Raw genomic sequence first — 24712 nt, 5'->3', positions numbered from 1 at the left:
CCCTAGTCCTATATCTGAATACTCTGACCAAGGCAGAGTGGCTGGTTGATGCCCTCCCTTGGCATCTTTAGTGAGATTGAAACCCAAGGCAACAGTGCTAACCACTGAGCCAGCAAGGTATGGGATACAACTTATCTTTACAGTTGCATAGCAAATCATTCCTGCATATTCCCCAACTATTTCACCAACAACAAAATTCTACTACTAATGATCAAAATATTAACTGATTTCCGCAGTCAGGGAAAATAAGTGCCTCCCTGCCGGTTTATTTTATATTTGCTTTGTAATGATAAATGTGTTAGTTAAATTCCAGTAAATGCTAAAAGTGAGAAAACAAATCATTCTTGACAAGTCCAACGTTACCGAAAAAGGTACAACACACCTTTATTATTTACATAATACGTAGATTCAGATTATAAACAATAGCAAAATAATTCAAATATCGGCTACCGATACTGCATACCTGCTAAGAGTCCAGAGAACTGGACCTTTAAAGGGGTGTGGTTTATGCAAATGAGCATTAAAATGGGCATTTAGTCTATTATGGGGGCGCTGCAGGGTGAAACAAGGGCGGTTCAGACAAATGTCCTGCAATTTGGTATTATAATGTTTGTAAGGATGAGAAAAGGCCTCAGTACTGACCCCAGATACTCCAAAAGCAGGGGTGTAGCTAGGGGGGGGGCAGGCGGGGCATGTGCCCCGGGCGCAGCTTAGAGGGGGGCGCCAGCGCCCCCTCCTCCTGCACTATAATTGTACCTGTGTCGCAAGGACACAGGTATAATTAGAAGCAATGAATGACCGGGCACGTTCCGTGCCCGGCCATTCAGCGCCTTCCCACGAATGAAGCGACTGGTACCTTTTGTACCAGTGACGCTTCCGTCGATGGAAGGCGCTGACTGACAGGGAAAGTCATCCTGCCCAGCCAATCAGCGCCTTTCATAGACGCTGCGTTCAACCCCCAGGAGACCTGCGCAGAAGAGAGCAGGTCTCCATGGCTGCCGGACGGCGTGGGAGCGGGAATAAGGTGAGTTTGAATTGTTTTTTTTTTTTTGTTTTTTTTTATTGTAATAAAAGTGTGCGGCTGTATCTACAGGGGGGACGACTTTGTCTACGGGGGGGACTTTATCTACGGGGGGGACTTCATCTACAAGGGGGACTTTATCTACGGGGGGTGTCTATCTACAGGGGGGGGCTATATACTGGGGTGGGCTATCTATGGAGCACCATATACAGGGGTGGGCTATAGCTACAGGGGGGGCTATGTAGATATAGCCCACCCCGGTAGATATAGCCCACCCCTGTAGATATAGCCCACCCCTGTAGATATAGTCCCCCCCTGTAGATATAGTCCCCCCTGTATATAGCCCACCCCTGTATATAGCCACTCTGTAGATATAGTCCCCCTGTAGATATAGCCAACCCCTGTATATAGTATCCCACAAATATCTCCCCCTATAGTGCTCCACAGAAAGCCCACCCCTGTATATACCCCCCTTGTACATATAGTCAACCCCTGTATATGGTGCTCCACAGATAGCCCACCCCTGTATATAGTATATACAGGGGTGGGCTATCTGTGGAGCACTATATACAGGGGTGGACTATCTAGTGGAGCACTATATACAGGGGTGGACTATCTAGTGGAGCACTATATACAGGGGTGGACTATCTAGTGGAGCACTATATACAGGGGTGGACAATATGTACAGGGGGCTATATACAGGGGTGGGCTATATGTGGAGCACTATATACAGGGGTGGGCTATATGTGGAGCACTATATACAGGGGTGGACTATCTAGTGGAGCACTATATACAGGGGTGGACTAGATGTACAGGGGGGCTATATACAGGGTTGGGCTATACGTGGAGCACTATATACAGGGCTGGGCTATATACAGGGGGCTATATACAGGGGTGGGCTATCTGTAGAGCACTATATACAGGGGTGGGCTATATCTACAGGGGGCTATATACAGGGGTGGGCTATCTGTAGAGCACTATATACAGTGGTAGGCTATATCTACAGGGGGGCTATATACAGGGGTGGGCTATCTGTAGAGCACTATAGGGGGAGTTATTTGTGGGACACTATATACAGGGGTGGGCTATATGGGGGTACTATCTAGAGGGGGCTCTATGGCAGGCACTATCTACAGGGGGCTCTATGGCAGGCACTATCTACAGGGGGCACAGTGTGTGTGTGGGACACGGTGTATGGTGCTATTATAATTAGAGGTGCAGTGTATGGTGCTATTATATTTAGGGGTGTAGTGTGTGTGGTATAATAACTTTTTATTTATTTATAGGTGTAGAAATGTTGGTAAAGTGAGAAGCTGAAGACATGTGAGCGGCAAACTGCAGAAATGGGCTGTGACCGGGAGAAGCCACCATAGAGGTCTGGACCGGATGGAGAAAAATAACTAGAATCTGAGACGTCACCTGTGAGTCACTTAATGTAAATGTTTATTCTGCCTCTAGTCAGTAATGTAGTCACTGTATGATCTGCAGTGAGATGATTATGATAGGATTTATTTTTGTGAAACGGCATCTCCCAGCATATCCTCACGATTGTTCGGGCCATGCTGGGAGCTGTAGTTTTACGCCGTACAAACCTATACAGCAGGGGTTGCACTAAATTGAGCTGTATTTGTGCTGGTGCTGTATTTATGTGCTGAGCTTGGTTCTGGTGTTGTGTATAGAACCATATTGCTTGTAAGATGTACAAATGTGTTACATAAAAAGCAATGACACGTCGATTGGTAGAGAAAACAAACACGGCGAGGGGGAAGGAGATGTCAGGAAAGAGGTTGGGGGGGTCGCCAAAATGAATCTTTGCCCCGGGTGCTGGTGAACCTAGCTACGCCTCTGCCAAAAGACAGCACTATGGTTATTCTGTCTGGAGAGAGGGGAGATGTACCAAAATTAGTGCAAGCAAAAAGTAAAGAAGTTGCCCATAAAATCATACAGATTCCAGCTCTGCTTTTTTTTATAGGTTGTTTGGAGAAGAAATGCAGCAATCTGATTGAGCCAAGTTCTTTTCCATTACACTAGTTTTGAATAAATGCAATAAGATCCATCAGCAGCAACAAGATTCTTGTTTATGGTTTCCAGGTAGCAAAAGGAGAATTATTTTCACATTGCACAGAGGAAAAGCAAACTATTTCAAGGCCACAGGAAGAGCAAAGTAACCCGTGGACTTTTTTTTAATAGGCTCCTAAGATGTACAGAATTTTCTTAATTCCTGTCAAAGGGCTCGTGCCCATTGCTGCATTATGGGAGTGCGTTGTATGGCTCCATAATATCGCACCCATACATATCTACAGTTCTACAGTATATTGTACCATTGTATGCCTCCACTTTCATACAGATGTATAAAAAAAATCGGTAAAAAAAAAACATATGGTATGTTCTACCAATCAAATGGAGGTATTCTCACACAGAAGCAGTGGCATGTTCAGTGGGCATTTTAGAACCATAAGGACTCTTATGCCACCGTACAGGCTCTGTGTACACAACTTTGGATGAGGCCTTTCTCCTTCTAAATAGAAATCATATCCACCATGCATAGTAATGCAAGCAGTGGGCAGTACTTGACTGGCACATTTATATAATTGCTCTTGACATGTTTAGTGGGCATTAAGTCCAAAATGCAGGTGCCCACGTTGCAAGCCTTGTCATTTAGATAACAAAATGTATTGCTCCCACTTTCTGAGAAAAGTATGTCTTTGTAAAAACCCAATTTTTATAACAGGGTAATCGGCAGGCACAATTTCAATATATATATATATATATATATATATATATATATATATATATATATATATACAAAATCCCAAAAATAAAAATTCTATTGAAAAATCTGAATTTTCAAAATAAACTCATGGAAAATGTGCATAGAAAAGTGATGTTGTATCTAGTAACCTACCCTCATTTTCGAGCAGGCGTCTTGTGTTGACTCTGTTCCTCTCAATTCCTTTATCAGCATTGATCCTAAATACTAAAAAATAAAACAAATTTAGATGGATGATGAAAAAACACATCAGAACATATAATGGACTAGTCCGTGTAAGACAGAGTGCTAGCACGTCAATATATTTTGAAATAAATATGGTGAATGGAATGACGCAATCACTGGAGAAAACCCACTGATCAACTAACAACAATAACAATAAAAAAAGTTTAAATACAACATCTCACATCACATTGTAATTACAAAATATCAATCAACCCTGCCAGTCAGCAAGTCAACTACAGCATATACCAAATCTAATGATAGTTTCCTTGCTCCATAAAAATTATTATGCAGGGTTAAGATTTATGCGGGGGGGGGGGGGGGGGAGATTTATCAAATAAAAGAAAGACAAAAAAATAAAACTAGTACAACCAAAAACAGCGGTGTGATCCATGATGACCGATCAGATTCCAGGTGCTACTTATTTACATTGGATTGCAATTGAAAGGAGTGACCTGATTGGTTGCTATGGATAAACTTTCCATTTTTCTTTTGCACTAGTTTTTATAAATCTCCCCCATTATGTAGTCTACAGAACTAATAAACAGATATGTCATAAGTGAAGAGGTAAGACCAGTCATTAAAGTTATGTTATCAGCTAATACTAGTGATTGTGGCAAAATTCCCTAATATATAAGCTAGATACAATATATGTTACTAGACAATTGATTGCCACAATACATTTCCCATATGCCAACCAATTTGTGTAACATATTATATTAAAATAGTTGTAAAATTAAATAGATTATTTTGAAATCATATGGTACAGCGATGGGGTCCGCATTTGTCCCTTTTGCTTTATCAATGCAATACTTATGAAGGAAATTATGTTAATATGATAACGGATAACATAAAATAATACCCATCAGCTTTGACAAAACTGCTGTACCTGGGGTCAATCTTAACAAGACATCTTCTGATTTTTTTCTGTTTTACCTAACACGTAACAAAGTGAAGTAAATATAAGTGCACTATATACCTTTATCATCTCAGACCAGGAACACTGGGGGTGAGCAACGGGTTTTAATATGGGTCCATACTTTCCCCCAAATGGCATGCTCTAAACAAAGAAAAACATACTAGACATTTTCTGAAACTAGACAAACAAAGGAATCCTTTATTTTATTTTTTTGATGGATCAAACAAAATTTGTGTATAAAAATAACAATTACTCTAGAGAAAAGGCCTTAAAGCATCTTGCCCCTGTCCATGATTAACATGCATTTCCAATGGTGTACCTCACTGTCCCATGCTGTGTGACATGACCTTTTCATAGGCTGACAAATCAGAAATTAAATAATGGCCGCCATTATGTTGGAACTTTTTATTTTAATAACAGTGACATTTTTATCCCTATGCCGGTTATCTTTAATAATGAAAGTTATGGAGGGGCAGTGCCAGAATACCATTATTTTTACTCAAGTAAAAAATAAACAAAGGAGATTTTCTTTTTATTTCTCTGGATCTGCATTTTCCTTTTTTGGCTTAATTTATATATCAATACTAATGAAATGAACACTCATTATTGGTCTGGTCTGAAAACCCAATTTCAAAAAGGTTCAAATCTTCCAGAGAAATAAGTTTGGTGGTTAGGTTGACCCTTCACCACTGAGAATCCAAGCAGTGAAAGGTGTCAAAGCAAGAACTTCACCCTGTTTTTAATTTTATTTTTTTCAAAAATATTCACGCCTTTTCTAAATCCAAATGGGTTTTGTATGTCTAGGTGAAAATGGTGATCTTTAGTGCATAGTATAAATGTGAGGTGGGTAAAATGATATTCACATTGAAGTCACATTTCTTTTTTTGTCATTGCCAGATGAGCTTGCATTGAAATAAAATTGACAGAGACAGATCAAATTTAAGAAAAAGTACGGAAATATAAATAAACTAAAAAATTCTATGACATTTTAATTGTCTATTGGGCAATCTCATTGTGCTAACCTTCCCGACTCACTAGTAGTGAGATTATGGCAATGACTTAAAGCAATGTGGTCATCAATCATCATGATAAGGCCCATTTAAGAGTTTTTATGAAGACTAGAGAAAGAAAAATGAGATGTAACCAATACCAGTCAATGGAATTATGGCTGAAATTTAGCTTGAATTGCTAACTTCTATGGATTTTAATTTTTTTTATTATTGAGCATCAGTATTCATAAAAGCCCATGCTGTGTTAAAGAATACCCAGCAGCTTCTGTTTCATTCCAAGAGTATAGAAAATGCAAAGGTTCTCATTTCAAGCAGGGATGCATTGGCACCGTTGGCGCCTTCCCGGAATGAACCCAATGAGAATGACCCTTGAGGGTGAAGATCTAAAGGAGGTAATATGCATAACAGGGAATGGGAAAAGGGAATCTGTAGGAGCAAAGGAATTGAAGGATCACAAACGGGAGAGGAAAGTGAGGTTGGGTAACCAGAGTCCTGGGCAGGAGACGTCTAAAGATAAAGTGCCAGAAATTGTATATACTATATAACCTAAAAGATAATACTTTTAGACAGAATGAAATGAAGAGAAAAAAATTAAACATTATTGATACACAAGAATTTATATAGGTTGGAAAACTTAAAACTAAGATGGATTCATCAAATAAACCATTTCATTTTGTCTTTAAATCTAAATAGGTCCAAGCTTGGGTGCTGATTAATTTCCTAATATATCTGTATGCTTTGTTTTTCTAATCCAGAACTTCAAATCTCTTTCATAGAAATAAAGTTAAATTATAAACTTCTGGCTTCCTGCAACCACCACTAGAGGGAGCTCAGGAGTATACTGCATATTGTTCATACATTGAACTCAACAATAAAAGCCCCCTCTAGTGGTGGTTACAGCACCCAGAATTTTATAATTTAACTATATCTATGCAGTAGAGTTGGAGGTCTATATCAGAAAAATAGAGCTCCGACCCTAATAAAGATATATTAAGAAATCAATCAGCACAATATTTTAGACATTCACCCATACAGTGGGGGCAAACATGTTGTAGACTGGACTAATAGCCATGATAGTACAATCTTTCCACTCTTCAGCGAATAATACTTCATAAGTGTATTATATAAATAAATTATGTCATTTAATTAATATTGGTTCAACTTCCAAAATGGCAGCCTTTACTGTCAGCAGACAACAGGTGATCTTCTATACGTCTTGATGAATAAATTAGAAAACATTAAAGATCATTACTAAGCGAGTTCATTCATATCAGTTCTTGTCAATAGTCATAATATATTGTATACAGAAGATGGAGCATACATAGCCATAGATAAGCATCATTCACATAACATGTCACCTCGCCCAAACCAATTCTGTTTTTCTCTCAATAGATTTCATATTTCAGCTAAAAAGCCGCCTTTACGATATGGAAAAGATCTTCATGTTAACCATTTGCTGTTTTGATCCATGACAGGGATAATTAGCGAGACCTTTAATCTCTGTCTCATCATTTCAGCGTCTTCTCTAGGTTGTCACCTTGATAAAGTAGTCGTAGGAAGAGTCTGTTAAATGACCCTAATGTAATTATTACTTAATGCCATTTATTATACAGTGAGAACGGAAGGCTCCACAACGAAATCAAAGCTCACCCCCGTCCTGGTGATGATTTGCAACCCCAACCATCTGTTCCTATCTATAACCCAACCCACTACCTTAGGCATCTTCTACCTATGGAGTTATGCCATGAAGGAATATGTAATTGTAATTTGAAGAAGGAGACTATGAGATCAGGCTGCAACCTCATGTCAAGTTTGACACACATACTTTATGGTCTTGAATGAAATTTGGAGAAAAGTACTTGACACGTTCAAAAGCTACGTGCAGCTTCACAATCATGTCTCTATGCATCTGAAATAATAAATGAAGCAATTTTGTAATAGATCATGAGTAAAAATTTACGACCATTTTGTGTCCACAGCTCCTTATGCAGACCATTGTATCACCATGGCAACAGACAACATGCAAACTCTCTGTAGTCAGATCCTGCAGTCATACTTTCTTCCATCCGTCAACTAATTTTTGCTAAAATACATTCGGCAGGAGGTAAGAAGTAGGGGCAGATAAAAGAGAGTGTAACTGTAGAATCAGACTACACAGGTTTTGTGTGTAGTCTGCTACCATGGAGACACATAGAGCTGTAGACACACCAAAAAAATTTAGCAAGAAAAAACAAATGGTTGTGAAGGTGGACAATCTTTATTACATATGTGGATTCTGGTTCTGAAAATTGTTATGGTTGCCTGTTATAATTCTTTGCTCAACGGGGTGGTCAGAATTTTAAATGCAGCTCTGGGTGTGAATGGAGACATGTTGTGACTCAAATTCATTACAAGACAAGTAAAGAAAACTTTTCATTTAAATCTTATATAAGTATACTGGTGCAGCAGAACCATTAAAGGCAAAATTACAGGAAACCTAAACTGCACCGTGTGGCATCATTCCAGCCGGCTGGGTCAGACGGAAGCATTAAACATTAAAGAAGAGACTTGGACTCCCAATTTCCGAGTGCTACAATCCCTAATTATACAAACGGACATTCATTATCTTCTGTTTCTTTCTTAAGAAAGTGCATCACTGACATTTAAGAATGAGCGGCATTCATTGGCTCTGAAAGGCTATTTATTTTCCGGAAATTCATCTGCAGTCGCGGAAAAGAGCAGTCTGTGAAATAACTGGGTCACATCTTTATAAAACACACAACGTCGTGTGAAGACATCGCTGATGAGCTCATGGGATCTTCACTAGTACAGAAAATACTTAGGATACATTCAATGGCCGAACACAGCCAGATCTTCATTTAGAACACATTCAGCTTTTCCAGACGGTCGTCGAGATAACGGAGACCATCTGTGTGTGCTGCCAACATCTCTACCCTGTTGTAGGACTACAAACCCTATCATGTTCAGTAAAAGCTGAGAATAGGAATGTTGGGACTTGTAGTACAGATAGTCATAAATGGAGCCTTTAGCCATTGAAGTGAAGCTCCATCGTTGCAGCAAATTCAGTTATATAAGAGAATTGTATAACGTCTGTAATGTAATGATGCTGCTGGTATTGCATAAATGGCACCTGGATTCCGCTGACGGAGCTTGCAGATTAATGACAGGCAATATAAAATTCCCAGCAACCTTGCAGTGCTATTTTTAGATGATTCTCGCTTGTATATGGAGAAGCTCTGATAATAATTTAATTAGAGAACGGTTTATTTATTTCATTCCCAATGCTTATATAGTGCCAACCTATTCTACAGCGCTGTACAAAGAGTCTCGTTACTCACATCATTTCCCTATCTCACACACTAGAGACAATTTCATATAAAGGATATGGGGGAGGAAGGCAGAGATGACCCACGAAACGAGAGGGGAACATACAGAGTCCAGGCAGATGTTGCTTCGGGTCCAATTGAAACCCAGGACCCCGACGGCGCAAACGACTGAGCCACTGTTAGGTTATACAGGTCCCTATTGATATAGAGTTGCTGAAAAGGTGGAACTTTACTTTAAAGCAAACCTCAGGTCCCAGGACAACATTTTAAATCTGATGGTGTATATGGAGTAAGATATGATGCCCTCCAGTATGCCCCTATGCTGTGGTTTCCAGTGTATTGTCCCAAAATGGCTGCAGTGCATCGAAGACTATGAGTCTGAAACACTCCCACTATTCTCGGATTGGCCAGAGCTGCTCATGTGAGCAGTTCTGTCCAATCCGTAAAGAGAGGGAGTGTCTTAGACTTAGTCTAAAAAGAGCTGTGGCCCTTTTGAGAGAACACAGAGGAGACTCTAAAACGGCGGATCCACAGCATAGGGGCATACTGGAGGGCACCAGGTAAATGGCACTCCATATACCCCATCATATTTATAAATTTGTCCTGAGACCAGAAAGTCGCTTTAAGGCTAGGACTCTAAGGCCACACAGCGTTTTGCACATACTAACTGCAGCATTACGATAATGGACATTGAATGGATTCTTGTGGTAAGAAAGGTGTGAGCTGCCTTGTAACTATTGGAAAAAATCCTACTATGTTGTTAGGGGTTTTTGTATATGTGCATGTTATAGAGCAGAAGGAGCTGAGCAGATTTATATATAGATTTGTGGGAAAGTATTCAGTCTAAAGTATAATTCGTTGATCTAAACCTCTGCAAATTGTGAGCTCAGGAGTCCAGTGGGCGGTCCTACTACATCTCTCACGTGTACACTCATACAGGGAAGGCTGGCAGCTGTTGAGTAAGACCGCACACTGGACTCTTAAGCATAGAAAGAGCAGTGATTTAGATCAATAAATTACAAGTTTTACTTAATATTTTCCAGCAAATAAATATTTATCATTCCGCTCAGCTCCTCCTGCTCTACAACATGCTGTCCGCAGATAGGACTCCATTTTCAATTTGGAAATTGTGTATGTTTTCTTTCCAATTTAGCTTCACCTTATTTATATTATTAATTAACATTCGGTGTTAACTATTGTTATCGTTCTTTTGTAATACATATTAACCCCTTCCTTTAATGTGTAATAGTAGCACCTGACCTCAGGAACAGCGCCGGCTGGAAAATACAACACATTACATTTTGTTCTATTCTAAAAATACAAAAAGTTTGACCATGAAAAAAGAATCCAAACACAAAATTTAAATAATTAAATTTAAAAGAAGGTAAAAACTTCCCTCCTTTTTATTTTTAGGTTGACAGAATTGCCTGGAGACGATATCAGTGCTGCTTTAGGGAGTAGAGAAATACCTGATATTTTCGGTATTCTATTTTTAAACTGCAAACGTCCTTGCCATGTGTGTCCAGGCACAGAGACGAGATGGTGAAGAAATCTCTGCAGAGAAGTCTAAATGCCAGAAAGCAAGAAAACTTTTGAGTATTTTTGGGGAAACCAAAGTTTGTTTATGACGGGGTAAGGGGCATTGGATGCAAATAATGTACACACACAGGCACCTAAAAAAAATTGGCCCAACCATTTATTAAAGATGACATTATAAAAATGACATATCCATCAAATCACAAGATCACACTTGCTGTGATTAGGTCCCAGACAAACGTTACCGAAGTGTCGGTATTGTGAATAGACATCGCGTCCTGGCTGGAAGCGATGTCTATTCACTCTCAAGACACTTCAGTAACGTTAATGTGTGAGTGACAGCACATCATGATCTAGCAAGATCACTATGTGCCGAGTACATGAATGGGGATGACATTATAAAAATGACATATCCATCAACTCTAAGATTACAGCTCAAGGGTCTTTTACTATAGCCGGAGCACCACCATATCAGCATCTATCGACAAGTGATCGCTACGGCTGAGAGGGAACCTTCTAGAATATAAGGAGTCACATAAGCCAGCCCAAGCTTCCCACAGACAATGCCTTTAAGGAGACCTCAGTGATTATAGCACTATAAAAATACTACCAGATCATCTTCCAATATATTCTACAATATATTTTAATATGGCCCTTACTCTGCTACTGTGACAAAACACCCGCTAGTCACATCAACGACACAACTACCCAAACTAATATATCAAAGGTTAGCTATTTCACAAAAAGATTGACCGGAGATACTCCTTTTAAGGGCTCAAGTGCAGGTCACCTGCAGTATTATGTTCACCTATGGGGCTATATGTCATATATTGTACTGACCTTTTGCATAATTCTAATAGGATTTTTTAAATACCTGATTACATAAGTGTCCTTCAATCCGCAAAAATGAAAGCCTGATTTTTTAGGAGTCACATAAAGTGGTACATGTTGCTTTGACTAATAACATGTCAGAGAACATCCGTTCCTCAAAACACTTGACGTTCGCCCTCACTAAATCAAAGGTTCTTAAAAATCTGCTTAAGTGCCCTAGATTTACCCAATGCGCTCTGCTCAGATGAATGCTCCCGTTTTACATATGAATGGGACACTGGCCTGGAAAAAAAAGTTAGTTTGTGGTATTAATTTTAAGTATCACTAAGTCATATAAAATTAGAAATTTATGGTAAAGTTTGCAGAATCACTGGATCAGTAATTTACTACACCCTAAGCACACAGCGTCTGTCTATCTATCTATCTATCTATCTATCTATCTATCTATCTATCTATCTATCTATCTATCTATCTATCTATCTATCTATCTATCATCTATCTATCTATCTATCTATCTATCTATCTATCTATCTATCTATCTATCTATCTATCTATCTCATATCTATCTATCTCATATCTATCTATCTATCTATCTATCTATCTATCTATCTATCTATCTATCTATCTATCTATCTATCTATCTATCTATCTATCTATCTATCTATCTATCTATCTCATATCTATCTATCTATCTATCTATCTGTCTGTCTATCTATCTATCTATCTATCTATCTATCTATCTATCTATCTATCTATCTATCTATCTATCTATTTATTTCGTTATTTTTTTTCTTTCTTTCTTTCTTTCTTTCTTTCTTTCTTTCTTTCTTTCTTTCTTTCTTTCTTTCTTTCTTTCTTTCTTTCTTTCTCTCTCATCTATCTATATATCTATATATCATATATCTAGATTTAGTATATAGTCTGGCACTTGTATGTCCGGAAATCTAGATAATCTGACATGCAACAAAAATAGTCTCATAAATTTCATAACAGCCTAAGTATTCTAATGTATTCAGTGGGTACTTCAGAGGGCGGTAGTGGCCCTACAATAGTAATATGGCTTTATATATTCCCATGCAGGTGTCGACAAGCTGACGTCTGCCCTAACTGTGTTAATCATTTTGACGAGACCATAGTAGTGGTGTAGGCCCCAGTATGTATATTGTTACACGCTGCCAACCCCAGATGACTCACTGATAACAGTCAAAAAAACTCCTTCATTTCAATGGGCACTGTGTAATACTCTATTCCCCCTGTGGTGGCGCTGTAGGGATTGTGAACACTTGCTGCCGGGCTCCCTACAGTTTATAGCTGATCACTAGGGGTAGAAAGTGGACAACACATTTAAGTCCTACTTAGCAAGTATGAAGACAACTATAAGGAACATTTGGCATGTTCCTACCCACTATCCTTACAAGCAGATTAACCCTTCTAACCGTCCTGTTTTTTGTAGGATTGTCCCGCAAAACAAACCTAAAAGGGGTGGGCTTTATGTAAATATGAACCAAAGTGCGCGTTTTTGGGAGAATTTGTGTTTATTCCTGCTCAGATTTGGGTGCGCTTTAGAATAGGTTCCCAAAGGGGATTAAAAAGTTGGGAGGTATGGAATAACCTATTGTTTTTAGAGCATGTGATGGACATGTAAATACCTTGTTTAAGAAGGCCTTTCTGGGTTTGTCAGTTAGGGCAGTGTCTCTATCCTATGCGGTCTTGACAGAACGGGATATTTACATGTCATTGACTTTCGTAACATTTTTAGAGCCCGAACCCCCAATCCTATAGTGTACATCTCCAGGAAGATATGTCCATTCATCCAAAGTTCATATTTCAATAAGGAATTCAAATTTTATCAGCAAAAATATTACCTTTGGTGCTCAAAGATCACAAACAACTCACTGTATAGTATCTGTGCCCATATCATACCCTACTGCCCCAACTACCAACATATATGAGCCCGGCCGTAGGGCATCCCTGATAACCAAAAATAGACAATTAAGTTCTCAGACCTTAGTCGGAAACAATTTCTTATGTAATTCCCTGCAAGCAGCACTAATACACCTCCTGTAAACGGCATTTACTATAGAAATAAGTGAATATAAGAAGTAACATACGTACAATCACAATGGCTTCAAAAACAGATTGTTTTTAAAAAACAGAAGCCAATAACGAATTTCGACTATTCATTCCGACAGCTGTATAGTAAATAAACTCTTTTCCCGCACCGCATATAATGAGTTGCTTCAGGCCTACCTATTGATGTCAATGAACATTGTGTGTTTTCTATTTTTGTCTAACACTTCCCAAAAAGATGGTTCAAGAAATATGCCATACTGTATGTGCTTAACCTTATTTAGCCCACTACCATTGGAGCGCATTTAAAGGGTATGTCCACATTAGAAGAGAATTTTGCAGTTTCTAAAAACAGTTATATATTTTTTCAAAATTATCTACAATTCTACTTTATGTTTAATGGTTTCGGGAGGGTTATTTTCTGTTTCTAACAAAAATAAACAGATAAGAAATGAATGGGAAACGGATTGCTATCATCTGTCCTCCATCTAACCTAAAGAATTTCAATAGAGTCCACTAAAGGACCGGAAATTGGGTCAAAAATGCTACCGTTTTTGGGACAAAAAATTGTATTAAAAACATACGGTACCAATGAAAATCCTAAGCTTTAGGGTATGTTCACCCGAAAAACGAAAAATGGCAGTAAAATACGGAGCTGTTTTCAAGGGAAAACAGCCTATGATTTTCAGCCATTTTTTAAGCATCGAGCGTGTTTTGATGCATTTTTTACGGACATTTGTTAGCTGTTTTTCTATTGATCCAATGAAAAATGTCTCCAAAAACGGCTCAAGAAGGGACATGCACTTCTTTTTAGGGGGCATTTTTTTACGTGTTGTTTTTTCAATGGCCACGTAAAAAAAAAACGCCCTGTCGGAAAGAAACCCCATTTTTCCCATTGAAATCAATGGGCAGATGTTTGGAGGCGTTCAGCTTCCGTTTTTTCAGCTGTTTTTCGGGACATTTACGGCCCGAAAAACGGCTGAAAATATGCCGTGTTCACATACCCTTAAAATCACATTGAAATGCGTTGACTGCTCTGCCAAAACATCTAAAACATCTATACATTCCCCTTACTGATCACTAAAGACTGGGAAAAATACTCAACACAGAAAATGCAATAATTATTGTGTCTCCCCTTGTAAGGAGTTAAAAATCACCACATAAAGAAAAAGTTTCCAGGATTAAAGCATGAGATGAAAAGAATCTTTGGAAACCAAAACTTACCTAGTGTACATGGAGCTGCAAAGTCAAACAACTATAATAAATGTTAATTCAAAAAGTTGTAAAAAAACATAAAGAATATTAATTTGGGGTAACGTTCCTTCCTGCCATATAAAAAAAAAAGTGTATTTAAGGAGGAGAGAAAAAGAGCAGAAGACGGTGAAATACTTACATATGCTTTGTAGTCACACGCTTGGAAGATGAGCTTTTCTGGATGATGCTGCCAGTACTGAAAGGGTATAGAGCCCGTGGTTTCGTTGGGGGCTCGCAGGCTGATCGAAGGTTGATCTCCCCATTCTCCTGTCTGAAAATCATATTTACTCTAAAAGTAACAAGGGTCAGTTTAGTGGATTGTACAATAATTAAAGTTTACACACGGAACACCACAGATTATGATAGAGGACGGCTGTTGCGGGACTACACGTTTGGAATCCAAGAATGGACCACAGCTCCACAACAAGTTGAGGACCACAGGTTGTTGAAGACACATACAGAATGCTGCATGCAATACGTAAAAGATTATGAAGGTTTTGTTCCAAAAACTGCACAAAGGACAAAGAGGTTATGTATGGAAAAATGGAAATATTATCATCAATACAGGAAGGGGTTCTTTACAGTAAAAGTAGAAAATCTGTGGAGCATCTACTAAGAGCGGTAGTCAGGAAAAAAAATCTGTAAGTGAATTTAATAAGGGTCCAGATACATATTAATGTTTTCAATTTTATTTGTGGGGTATTTATTTTTTAGACCTGTGCGAGGCACAATTGGGGACATGGATGGGATGTTTTGCTTTTCTCTGAGGTTTTCTCTGAGCAGAGGTTATGCATTTGACTTTTTAAAACTACAGTATGTAACTATTTTATCCAATTTGTATTTCACATGTCCTACTTTTCTTTATGGAGGAAACTATGGTCTATGTAGTATTCAATTCCTAACTGTATGATGGTCACTACGAGTGGACAGTTTTTTCCCACTTTCTAGCAAAACATTGCCAACTTGGTTCTCAACCTATGGAAAAATCTACATGTCTGTCCCTAAAGAGGTTGTGAAGGATTACAAAACAGCTCAGCCTTTTTTTCAGACACAGCGCCACCCTTGTCCATGGGCTGTGTCTGGTATTACAACTCATCCCCACTGAAGTGAATGAGGCAGAGCTGCAATACCAGACACACCCCATTGACAAGAGTAATGCTATTTCTGGGGGAAAAAATGTGTTTTATTTTTTTATGCTGGACAACACTTTGAAGAGGACTTGTCAAGTCTATTTTAGTAAATACATGAATTCCCAATAATAACAATTCTACTGTAGAACATATTTTCTTAGAACTCTCCCTTAAGTCGTTCCTCTTTAATTCCTGCTACAAATTTATGAATAAATTGCCAAACTGGGTGTTACCAGTTATCTTTCAAAGGGGCGTGTCCCTACACAGTCTAAGGCCCCATGCACACGAACGTAAAAACGCCCGTAATTACGGCCCGTAATTACGGGCCCATAGACTTCTATTGGCCACAGGTACCTTCCCGTTTTTTGGTGCCCGGGCCATTGAAAAATATGGAATATGTCCTATTTCAGGCCGCAATTACGGCACGGGCAGGCCCATAGAAGTCTATGGGGCTCCAGTAATTACGGGTGCGTTGCTAGGCGACGTCAGGGGATAGTCAGTGTCCAGGGTGCTGAAAGAGTTAACTGATCGGCAGTAACTCTTTCAGCACCTGGGACAGTGACTACCGCTGGAGTTAATAGTATTAAAAGTTAACTTACCCAGAACTCCCTGCTTCTTTAACCAGTCCGGCCTCCCGGGATGACGTTTCATCCCATGTGACCACCGCAGCCAATCACAGGCCAATCACAGGCTGCAGCGGTCACATGGACTGCCACGTCATCCAGGGAGGTCAGACTGGATGTCAAAAGAGGGACGCGTCACCAAGACTGGGGTACGTATGAACTTCTACTTTCAATCGCTGCGGAAACTCTGCCCGAAAGGGCTGCCCCTTCTCTCTATCCAGCACTGATAGAGAGAAGGGGCTGCCGATTAGTGCAGAGAAAACGGGTCCGTAAATATGGGTGGAATACTGGTGACAACGGACCCGTATTTACGGGCACGGGTCCGTAAATACTGGTGGAATACGGGTCGAATACGTGTGACAAAGGACCCGTATTTACGGGAGGAAAGAAATACGTTCGTGTGAATGGGGTCTCACTCTGTCAGCACTAATTGGACATTGTCAGTCTGTGTAGAGACACACCCCCAACTGGTAACAGTAGACTAGGTTGGTTAAACTAAAGGCCCTTTTCCACGGGCCAATGATCGGGCAAACGAGCGTTCATACAAACACTCGTTGCCAATCACTGTCCTGTGTAAAAAAAGCAACAATATGCCAATGATCGATTGGCTTACCGATCTTTCATCTGCTGATCGTATCATTTATGCGGCCAATAAAATGTTTGCTAGTCGGCAGCATATTTCCCTGACAGATGTGCAGCCGACATGATGGAAATGTATGGGGACCATAACTGATCATTGCTCCGCGTGAAAGAAGCAAACGAGCGCCGATCTGTCTCGTCGATCGGTGCTCGTTTTCCTGGCCCAAATCAGGCCATGAAAAAGCACCTAATCTAATGAGGAAAAGTACTGTAATGGGCGCCCCCCTTCTTGTGGGCAGTTTATATCATACCTCCAACCCTTTCCCATTAAACCTTCCAGGTATTAATATAAAACGTGCTTACACGCATGTAAGCTCACCGTTATTGCTGGGCTTTCTGAAACAATTGCAGTGAAGCAGCAAATAGGGGCACGCTTCATAGGCATTCTTTATAGACACACACTTATGCCATCCTAGGCATTAGCATTCAACAGAAAATGATCAGACAGTGAGACGTAGGTAGCATCGCAGCGAGCGGAGAATAATTACACGGCAGCGTGATCAGGGCAGGAGGAGTTTATCTCATTTACACATAAAAGCAAAACAAAGTGACAACCGAAGCCATTAATTATACTGTAAAATCTGCAACCTCCTCTAAAAATTCCAAGTACACCAAATAATTATGAGAAAATATCTTAGAAAGCAGAATATACAAGAGATCCAGGTATGTGTGGCTCCATGTCCTGCAGCAAGCCGTATAATGGCTGTCAGGCTAAAAATAAAAATCCCGAAACCGCAACGTTTCTTACCCATTTATCACAATATCACGGATATCATGGCCTATGTATAAATTTAGGATATCCAATAATCTACATGGGTGTTAGCTGTATGTATCATCATTGATCCTGACTCGATTAAGGATCAATCTGGGACATACCAGTTAAAGGGGTTATGCAGGATAAGAAATAAAGGGTTTTCTTTTTTACAGAAACAGCGCCAGTCTTGTCTGTGGCCTATGTCTAGTATTGCAGCTAACGTGAATGGGGATGAGCTGTAATACCAGACATAGCCAATGCACAATAGTGGCGCTATTCCTGAAAAAAAAATAGACCTCTTATCTAATCTCGGGCAACGCCTTTAAAGGAAAACTTGATGCAATTCTGACACACATAGTACAGAGCTTGTGAGGGTGGTGCATGGCACAGCCCCTCAGGCTCTACAGCCAAACGTAACACAGTGGGGCAGATTTACTATTGTGTCTGGGCAATAGAAAGTTTTAAAATGCGTAAATTTTTGGTGCAAATAGGCTCCGTTTGGCGCAATTTTGATATTTGCACCTCACTGGACACTTTTTGAAAATGTTCCGAAAAGAGAGCATGGCTTTATGGGAAATGCCAAAAAGTGGCATGGCTTAAAATGCACCAAAAAACTGGCAAAAAATTCTGTCGCAAAATAAGCCAAATCAGAAGTGGTATAAGGAGGAGAAAAGTGTCTAACAGGTAACGCAAGATATAGTAAAATAATCACGCAGCATGCACCACTGCTCAGAAGCTTGAGAAGGGCTGTTGAGCCAAAACGTCTCACGATGGGATTAAATCTATCATACTTTTGCATCAAGATAGTTCTAATATTTTTTGTTTGGACATATTGGGTTAGCTGGACGGAGCCCCGTGAGGATTTTTAACCACGCATACTACCATTTTGGCTTGGATGCTGTCCACTTCTTTCGACTTGTATTAATAAGGGTGTCCTACAGACTTCTCAATGGGTAGCTTGCAAGGTAGTGCTCAAAAAAGGGAGTGGCTGCTTAGCAACAGGTCCCACTGCCAGAGATGACTTCATTGGAGCTCCATACCCTTATGGGGACCAGTGTGGTCACCGTCTATACTACAGAAGTGCTGGTAGTATGTGGTACTTATACGCCACAAGCACTTCTATCCTCTGTTTACCTGCAGAGAAAAATGGCCATCAGTCCCCAGCACTGCAGCGGACAGTAGGTAAGAGCAATAGGGTGACCTTCGGAGGGACTGCAAGCACCACCTTGTCTCTAATCATGAGATATATGGAAACCTATATGTAGGTCTATCATGGGAAAACTTCTTTAAAGGGGTTTGTTTGACGAAAACCCCTTAATTAAAAGAAGCCGAAGCAGTGATCCGTTGATCGCCGCAGATCCTGCTTTTTTACCCACAGCTGATCAGCTGTTATTACTGGGGGAAGCTATGGCCAGCAACACATTTAAGTGAATGGCCATCCATGTAATGCGTGGACGAGGCGAGTCTGCCAGAGTGAGATGAGATCTTAGAAGAGCGGCTCTCCGTTTTAGCACATAGACGGAGGTTCAACCCGCCTCTGTGAGGTCCATATGCCCATATAGGGCATATGGACAGGGTTTTTTGTCGTGAGACAACCTCTTTAAGGGAAAAATTATTTTACACTATTTATGACTTTTTATGTCTTTGGCTAATTTACGTTTCTCCATGAACAGCACAAGACTGCTCTGCGGCTACACAACTGAAAATAATGTGATTTACAGTGAATTATAAGATGATGTAATTTTGACAAAAGACCGAACAGATATCCTACCAGGCCCATTGCTGTAGTCCATTGTCTTCATGTCGTCTAGTTAAAGTTACTATAGAGTATTGCAGTTTGTAGTGGTTGAGTACGTATTATACTGGAGCTGGAGGCTAAGCTCTCGATATATGGAGATATACATTAACTTCTCATTTAATTGTCATTTCCCAGAGATTATCAAAAAAATATCCCCAGGAAAAGATATCTGTGACCTACTTTATAATATGTAATCACATCTTTTAATAGATGTTTATGACACACAAGAAGTAATTTATGCCTATAAATATACATCATCTTTTAATATCTTCTCAACTAACTTCAAAAATATTAGATAACTTTTTTCTATAAGAAACAAATGTGCCACTGTTTGCTAGTAATATGAAGGCTACCATACAATCTATATAGGAAGCCAGCATACAATTTTATACAAAAGGAGCCCATGATGGTGAAATTTTTTGGCCAATGTTTGATTCAAAAACTTAAATGATTGTTCACCATAACCAACACCCAATAGGTATTCTCAGAAATAAGGTTGACTATGTTGTTATTTTAGCTAACACTTGTTTATAATTGTCCATGGATATGGTCAAGGCCGGCGTTAGGGGAGGCAAACTTGGCAATTGCCCAGGGCCTCCATCCCCTTAGGGCCTCCTGCCCACTATATCAGCCATAGCGGCTTCTACGGGGTCCGAGGGGACCCGCGCCACCCGACCATAACATTTATGGGTCAGACGGCATGGGCCTCATCATGTCCAGTGGTGTCGCTAGCACCGGGGTGGGGCCACGCTGCTTGCGACAGCCACATTCAATTGTATCAGCGTTCCCAGGACGCAGATACAATTGAATACTTGAGGCTATATACATACTATTGAATACTATAGGCTATATACAAGGGGACCTGTGTGGCACTAATTACAAGGAGGGGCTGTGTGGCACTATATACAAGGGGGCTGTGTGGCACTATCCACTAGGGGGTGTCTATATGCCACTATATACAAGGGGATGGGCTGTGTGGCCCTATCTACAGGGGGCTGTGTGTGGCACTATCTACAGGGGACTGTGTGTGGCGCTATCTACAGGTCTGTGTGTGGCGCTATCTACAGGGGGCTGCGTGTGGCGCTATATACAGGGGGCTGCGTGTGGCGCTATATACAAGGGGCACAAAGGCGGAATTATTACTGTGGATGCACAAAGGGGACACGGTTACTCATGGGGCACTTTTATTGTGTCAAGCACTGTGAAACCAACATGTCTGTTTGTCAAATTCTGCAGAGACGTGTCATGGCTGGAATAAGTCGTCACATTGGTTGGGGCCGGATTGAGAAAAAAAGAGAAAGTGAACGACTCTAATCAGAGAAAACATCACCTGTGTGTCACTGGATATAAATGTGTTGTAATCACTTATATGGTCTACAGAGCTCCTGTGTATAACTGGCATCTACCACTATATGGTCACTATATGGTGGTAATATTGGTCTTTCTATAGTGGTTTTTATTCAGTAACAGTATTCAGTCACTATGTGGTCATGATGTGGAGGTATTATTCAGTAACAGTATGAGGGTATTATTCAGTCACTATGTAGTGGTAATAAGTGATCATGATGTGGAGGTATTATTCAGTAACAGTATGGGGTATTATTCAGTCACTATGTGGTTATGGTGTGGCAGTATTATTTAGTAACAGTATGGAGGTATTATTCAGTAACAGTATGGGGTATTATTCAGTCACTACGTGCTTATGGTGTGGCGGTATTATTCAGTAACAGTATGGGGGTATTATTCAGTAACAGTGTGGGGGTATTATTCAGTAACAGTATGGGGGCATTATTCAGACACCATGTGGTCATGGTGTGGTGGTATTATTCAGTAACAGTATGGGGGAATTATTCAGTCACTATGTGGTTATGGTGCGGCAGTATTATTCAGTAACAGTATGGGGTATTATTCAGTCACTATGTGGTTATGGTGTGGCGATATTATTCAGTAACAGTATGGGGTATTATTCAGTCACTATGTGGTTATGGTGTGGCGATATTATTCAGTAACAGTATGGGGGTATTATTCAGTCACTATGTAGTTATGGTGTGGCGATATTATTCAGTAACAGTATGGGGTATTATTCAGTCACTATGTGGTTATGGTGTGGAGGTATTATTCACTAACAGTATAGTGGTATTAGTCAGTCACTATGTGGTTATGGTGTGGCAGTATTATTCAGTAACAGTATGGGGGTATTATTCAGTCACTATGTGGTTATGATGTGGTGGTATTATTCAGTAACAGTATGGGGTATTATTCAGTCACTATGTGGTTATGGTGTGGCAGTATTATTTAGTAACAGTATGGAGGTATTATTCAGTAACAGTATGGGGTATTATTCAGTCACTACGTGCTTATGGTGTGGCGGTATTATTCAGTAACAGTATGGGGGTATTATTCAGTAACAGTATGGGGGTATTATTCAGTAACAGTATGGGGGCATTATTCAGACACCATGTGGTCATGGTGTGGTGGTATTATTCAATAACAGTATGGGGAATTATTCAGTCACTATGTGGTTATGGTGCGGCAGTATTATTCAGTAACAGTATGGGGTATTATTCAGTCACTATGTGGTTATGGTGTGGCGATATTATTCAGTAACAGTATGGGGTATTATTCAGTCACTATGTGGTTATGGTGTGGAGGTATTATTCACTAGCAGTATAGTGGTATTAGTCAGTCACTATGTGGTTATGGTGTGGAGGTATTATTCACTAGCAGTATAGTGGTATTAGTCAGTCACTATGTGGTTATGGTGTGGCAGTATTATTCAGTAACAGTATGGGGTATTATTCAGTCACTATGTGGTTATGGTGTGGTGGTATTATTCAGTAACAGTATGGGGGTGTTATTCAGTCACTATGTGGTTATGGTGTGGTGGTATTATTCAGTAACAGTATGGGGTATTATTCAGTCACTATGTGGTTATGGTGTGACGGTATTATTCAGTAACAGTATGGGGGTATTATTCAGTCACTATGTGGTTATGGTGCGGCAGTATTATTCAGTAACAGTATGGGGGTATTATTCAGTCACTATGTGGTTATGGTGTGGCGAGATTATTTGGACCTTATAATGTATTATTATTTGTAATATTGATCTTATAATAGTGAGTTGTGTTCAGTAACAGTATGCAGGTAATATTCAATTTGGTATAGTGGTATGATTTAATAGCTATATATACAAATATATATCTATATATATATATAATCTTTTTTGTGAGAGAGGGAGGACATATGCTTTGGGGTTTGCAACACTCCTGGGAACGTTAGAAATCAGTGTTACAGTTCTCTACACATCGCCTTCTGAATTGACTGCATTATTTATACTGTAATTCAGCATTTGGGGCCCCACTTTTAACTTTGCCCAGGGCCCCACTTTGTCTAAAACCGGCCCTGGATATCGTGGTCAATGGCAGCCAATTTTTTTTCTGCAAATATCATATATTGTCAAATTGGGTTGTTATATATAAACTATCTGAGCCTCTGTCTGTCATTTATCTATGTGTACGGCCAGTTTAAAGGGGTTGTCCAGGATTAGAAATACATGACTACTTTTTTTCCAAAAACAGCGCCACACCTGTACCTGGGTTGTGTCTGGTATTGCAGTTCAGCTTCCATGAAGTGAATTGGGCAGAGCTGCCATACCGTACTCAATCTTTAGACAGATGTAAAACTGTTTTTGAAAAAAGGAGCCATGTTTTTCTAATCCTGGTCAGCCCCCTTTGGGCTCATGCACCCTATTCCCATAGATCATGAATACAGTGCCTGTAGTATTCAATAGGCCCCTACTGTACCTCTGTGTGCCTTCCGATTATCCCAGGTTGAGTGATCCAGCATTTGCTATATTATGGAAAATATTCTCCATAGAAGCAATAATACTGTAATCATACAAAGGTGTACAGAGGCACTACAGGGGGTACATGGATCCATACTTCGGACCCATGTTACAGTCTGTGTACCACCGTATGCCACTATGCACCTTGTACATGAGGCCATGAACTATATTACAAGTACAGAGTCGTAATATGGTACCCATAAAATCTATAGGCCCATACTGTACCACCATATGCATTGGATTTCATATGGAATCATTTGGAGTTATTTTCATATGAATCCATAAAAAAAAAAGTGCCATATTCCGTACGCAGTATTACAGAAATATTGTCCACTAGAATCTGATGGGTTAAAAATGTGTGTAGTCTGAATGGTTACAATGCTTTGTGTAAAGAGGAGACCTTTTAGTGATTACAATAGTAATCACTGACCCCACTGTAGACTGTGATCACTATCAAAAAGGAATTTAATAAAAAACTACGGTATACGGGATATAATGATCGGTGTTATACAAGATTTTTCAATGGACTTCAGGACTCGAGAGAAATCTGCCAATTGTGGTTTGTGTCTGAAAATCTATTTTTGTATAACCAAATGGTCACATACTGAATATATATTATTTAAAGAGGCTCTGTCACCACATTATAAGTGCCCTGTCTCCTACATAAGGAGATGGGCGCTATAATGTAGGTGACAGTAATGCTTTTTATGTAAAAAAAACTATCTATTTTTACCACTTTATTAGCGTTTTCAGATTTATGCTAATGAGTTGCTTAATGCCCAAGTGGGCGTATTTTTACTTTAGACCAAGTGGGCGTTGTACAGGGGAGTGTATGACGCTGACCAATCAGTGACCAATCAGCCTCATGCACTCCTCTCCATGCATTTACTCAGCGCATAGGGATCCTGTTAGATCCTTATGTGCTGTCTTAACACATTAACAATACTGAAGTGTTTAGACAGTGAA

At 39.8% G+C, this 24712-nt stretch overlaps 1 protein-coding gene across 4 annotated transcripts in view; it reads right to left on the bottom strand.

The window, feature by feature from the left end:
• ANKS1B (ankyrin repeat and sterile alpha motif domain containing 1B) overlaps positions 1 to 24712 on the bottom strand; it is an 81459-nt gene that overhangs the window by 19183 nt on the left and 37564 nt on the right. The window contains exons 3-5 of one of the 4 annotated variants that reach the window (XM_075856079.1): positions 15099 to 15230; positions 4993 to 5073; positions 3927 to 3998 (exon numbers count right to left, since the gene is read on the bottom strand). In XM_075856079.1, the coding sequence (XP_075712194.1) occupies positions 3927 to 3998; positions 4993 to 5073; positions 15099 to 15230 (285 nt within the window). Of the gene's footprint in view, positions 1 to 3926; positions 3999 to 4992; positions 5074 to 15098; positions 15249 to 24712 lie in introns of all 4 variants that reach the window. The other 3 variants (XM_075856078.1, XM_075856081.1, XM_075856080.1) reach the window with 3 other exon arrangements.

This window comes from Rhinoderma darwinii, chromosome 3 (genome assembly GCF_050947455.1).
Source record: "Rhinoderma darwinii isolate aRhiDar2 chromosome 3, aRhiDar2.hap1, whole genome shotgun sequence".
Taxonomy (NCBI): Eukaryota; Metazoa; Chordata; class Amphibia; order Anura; family Rhinodermatidae; genus Rhinoderma; species Rhinoderma darwinii.
Note: the sequence above shows the minus strand (reverse complement) of the source record. Positions and strands in the feature narration are given on the sequence as shown.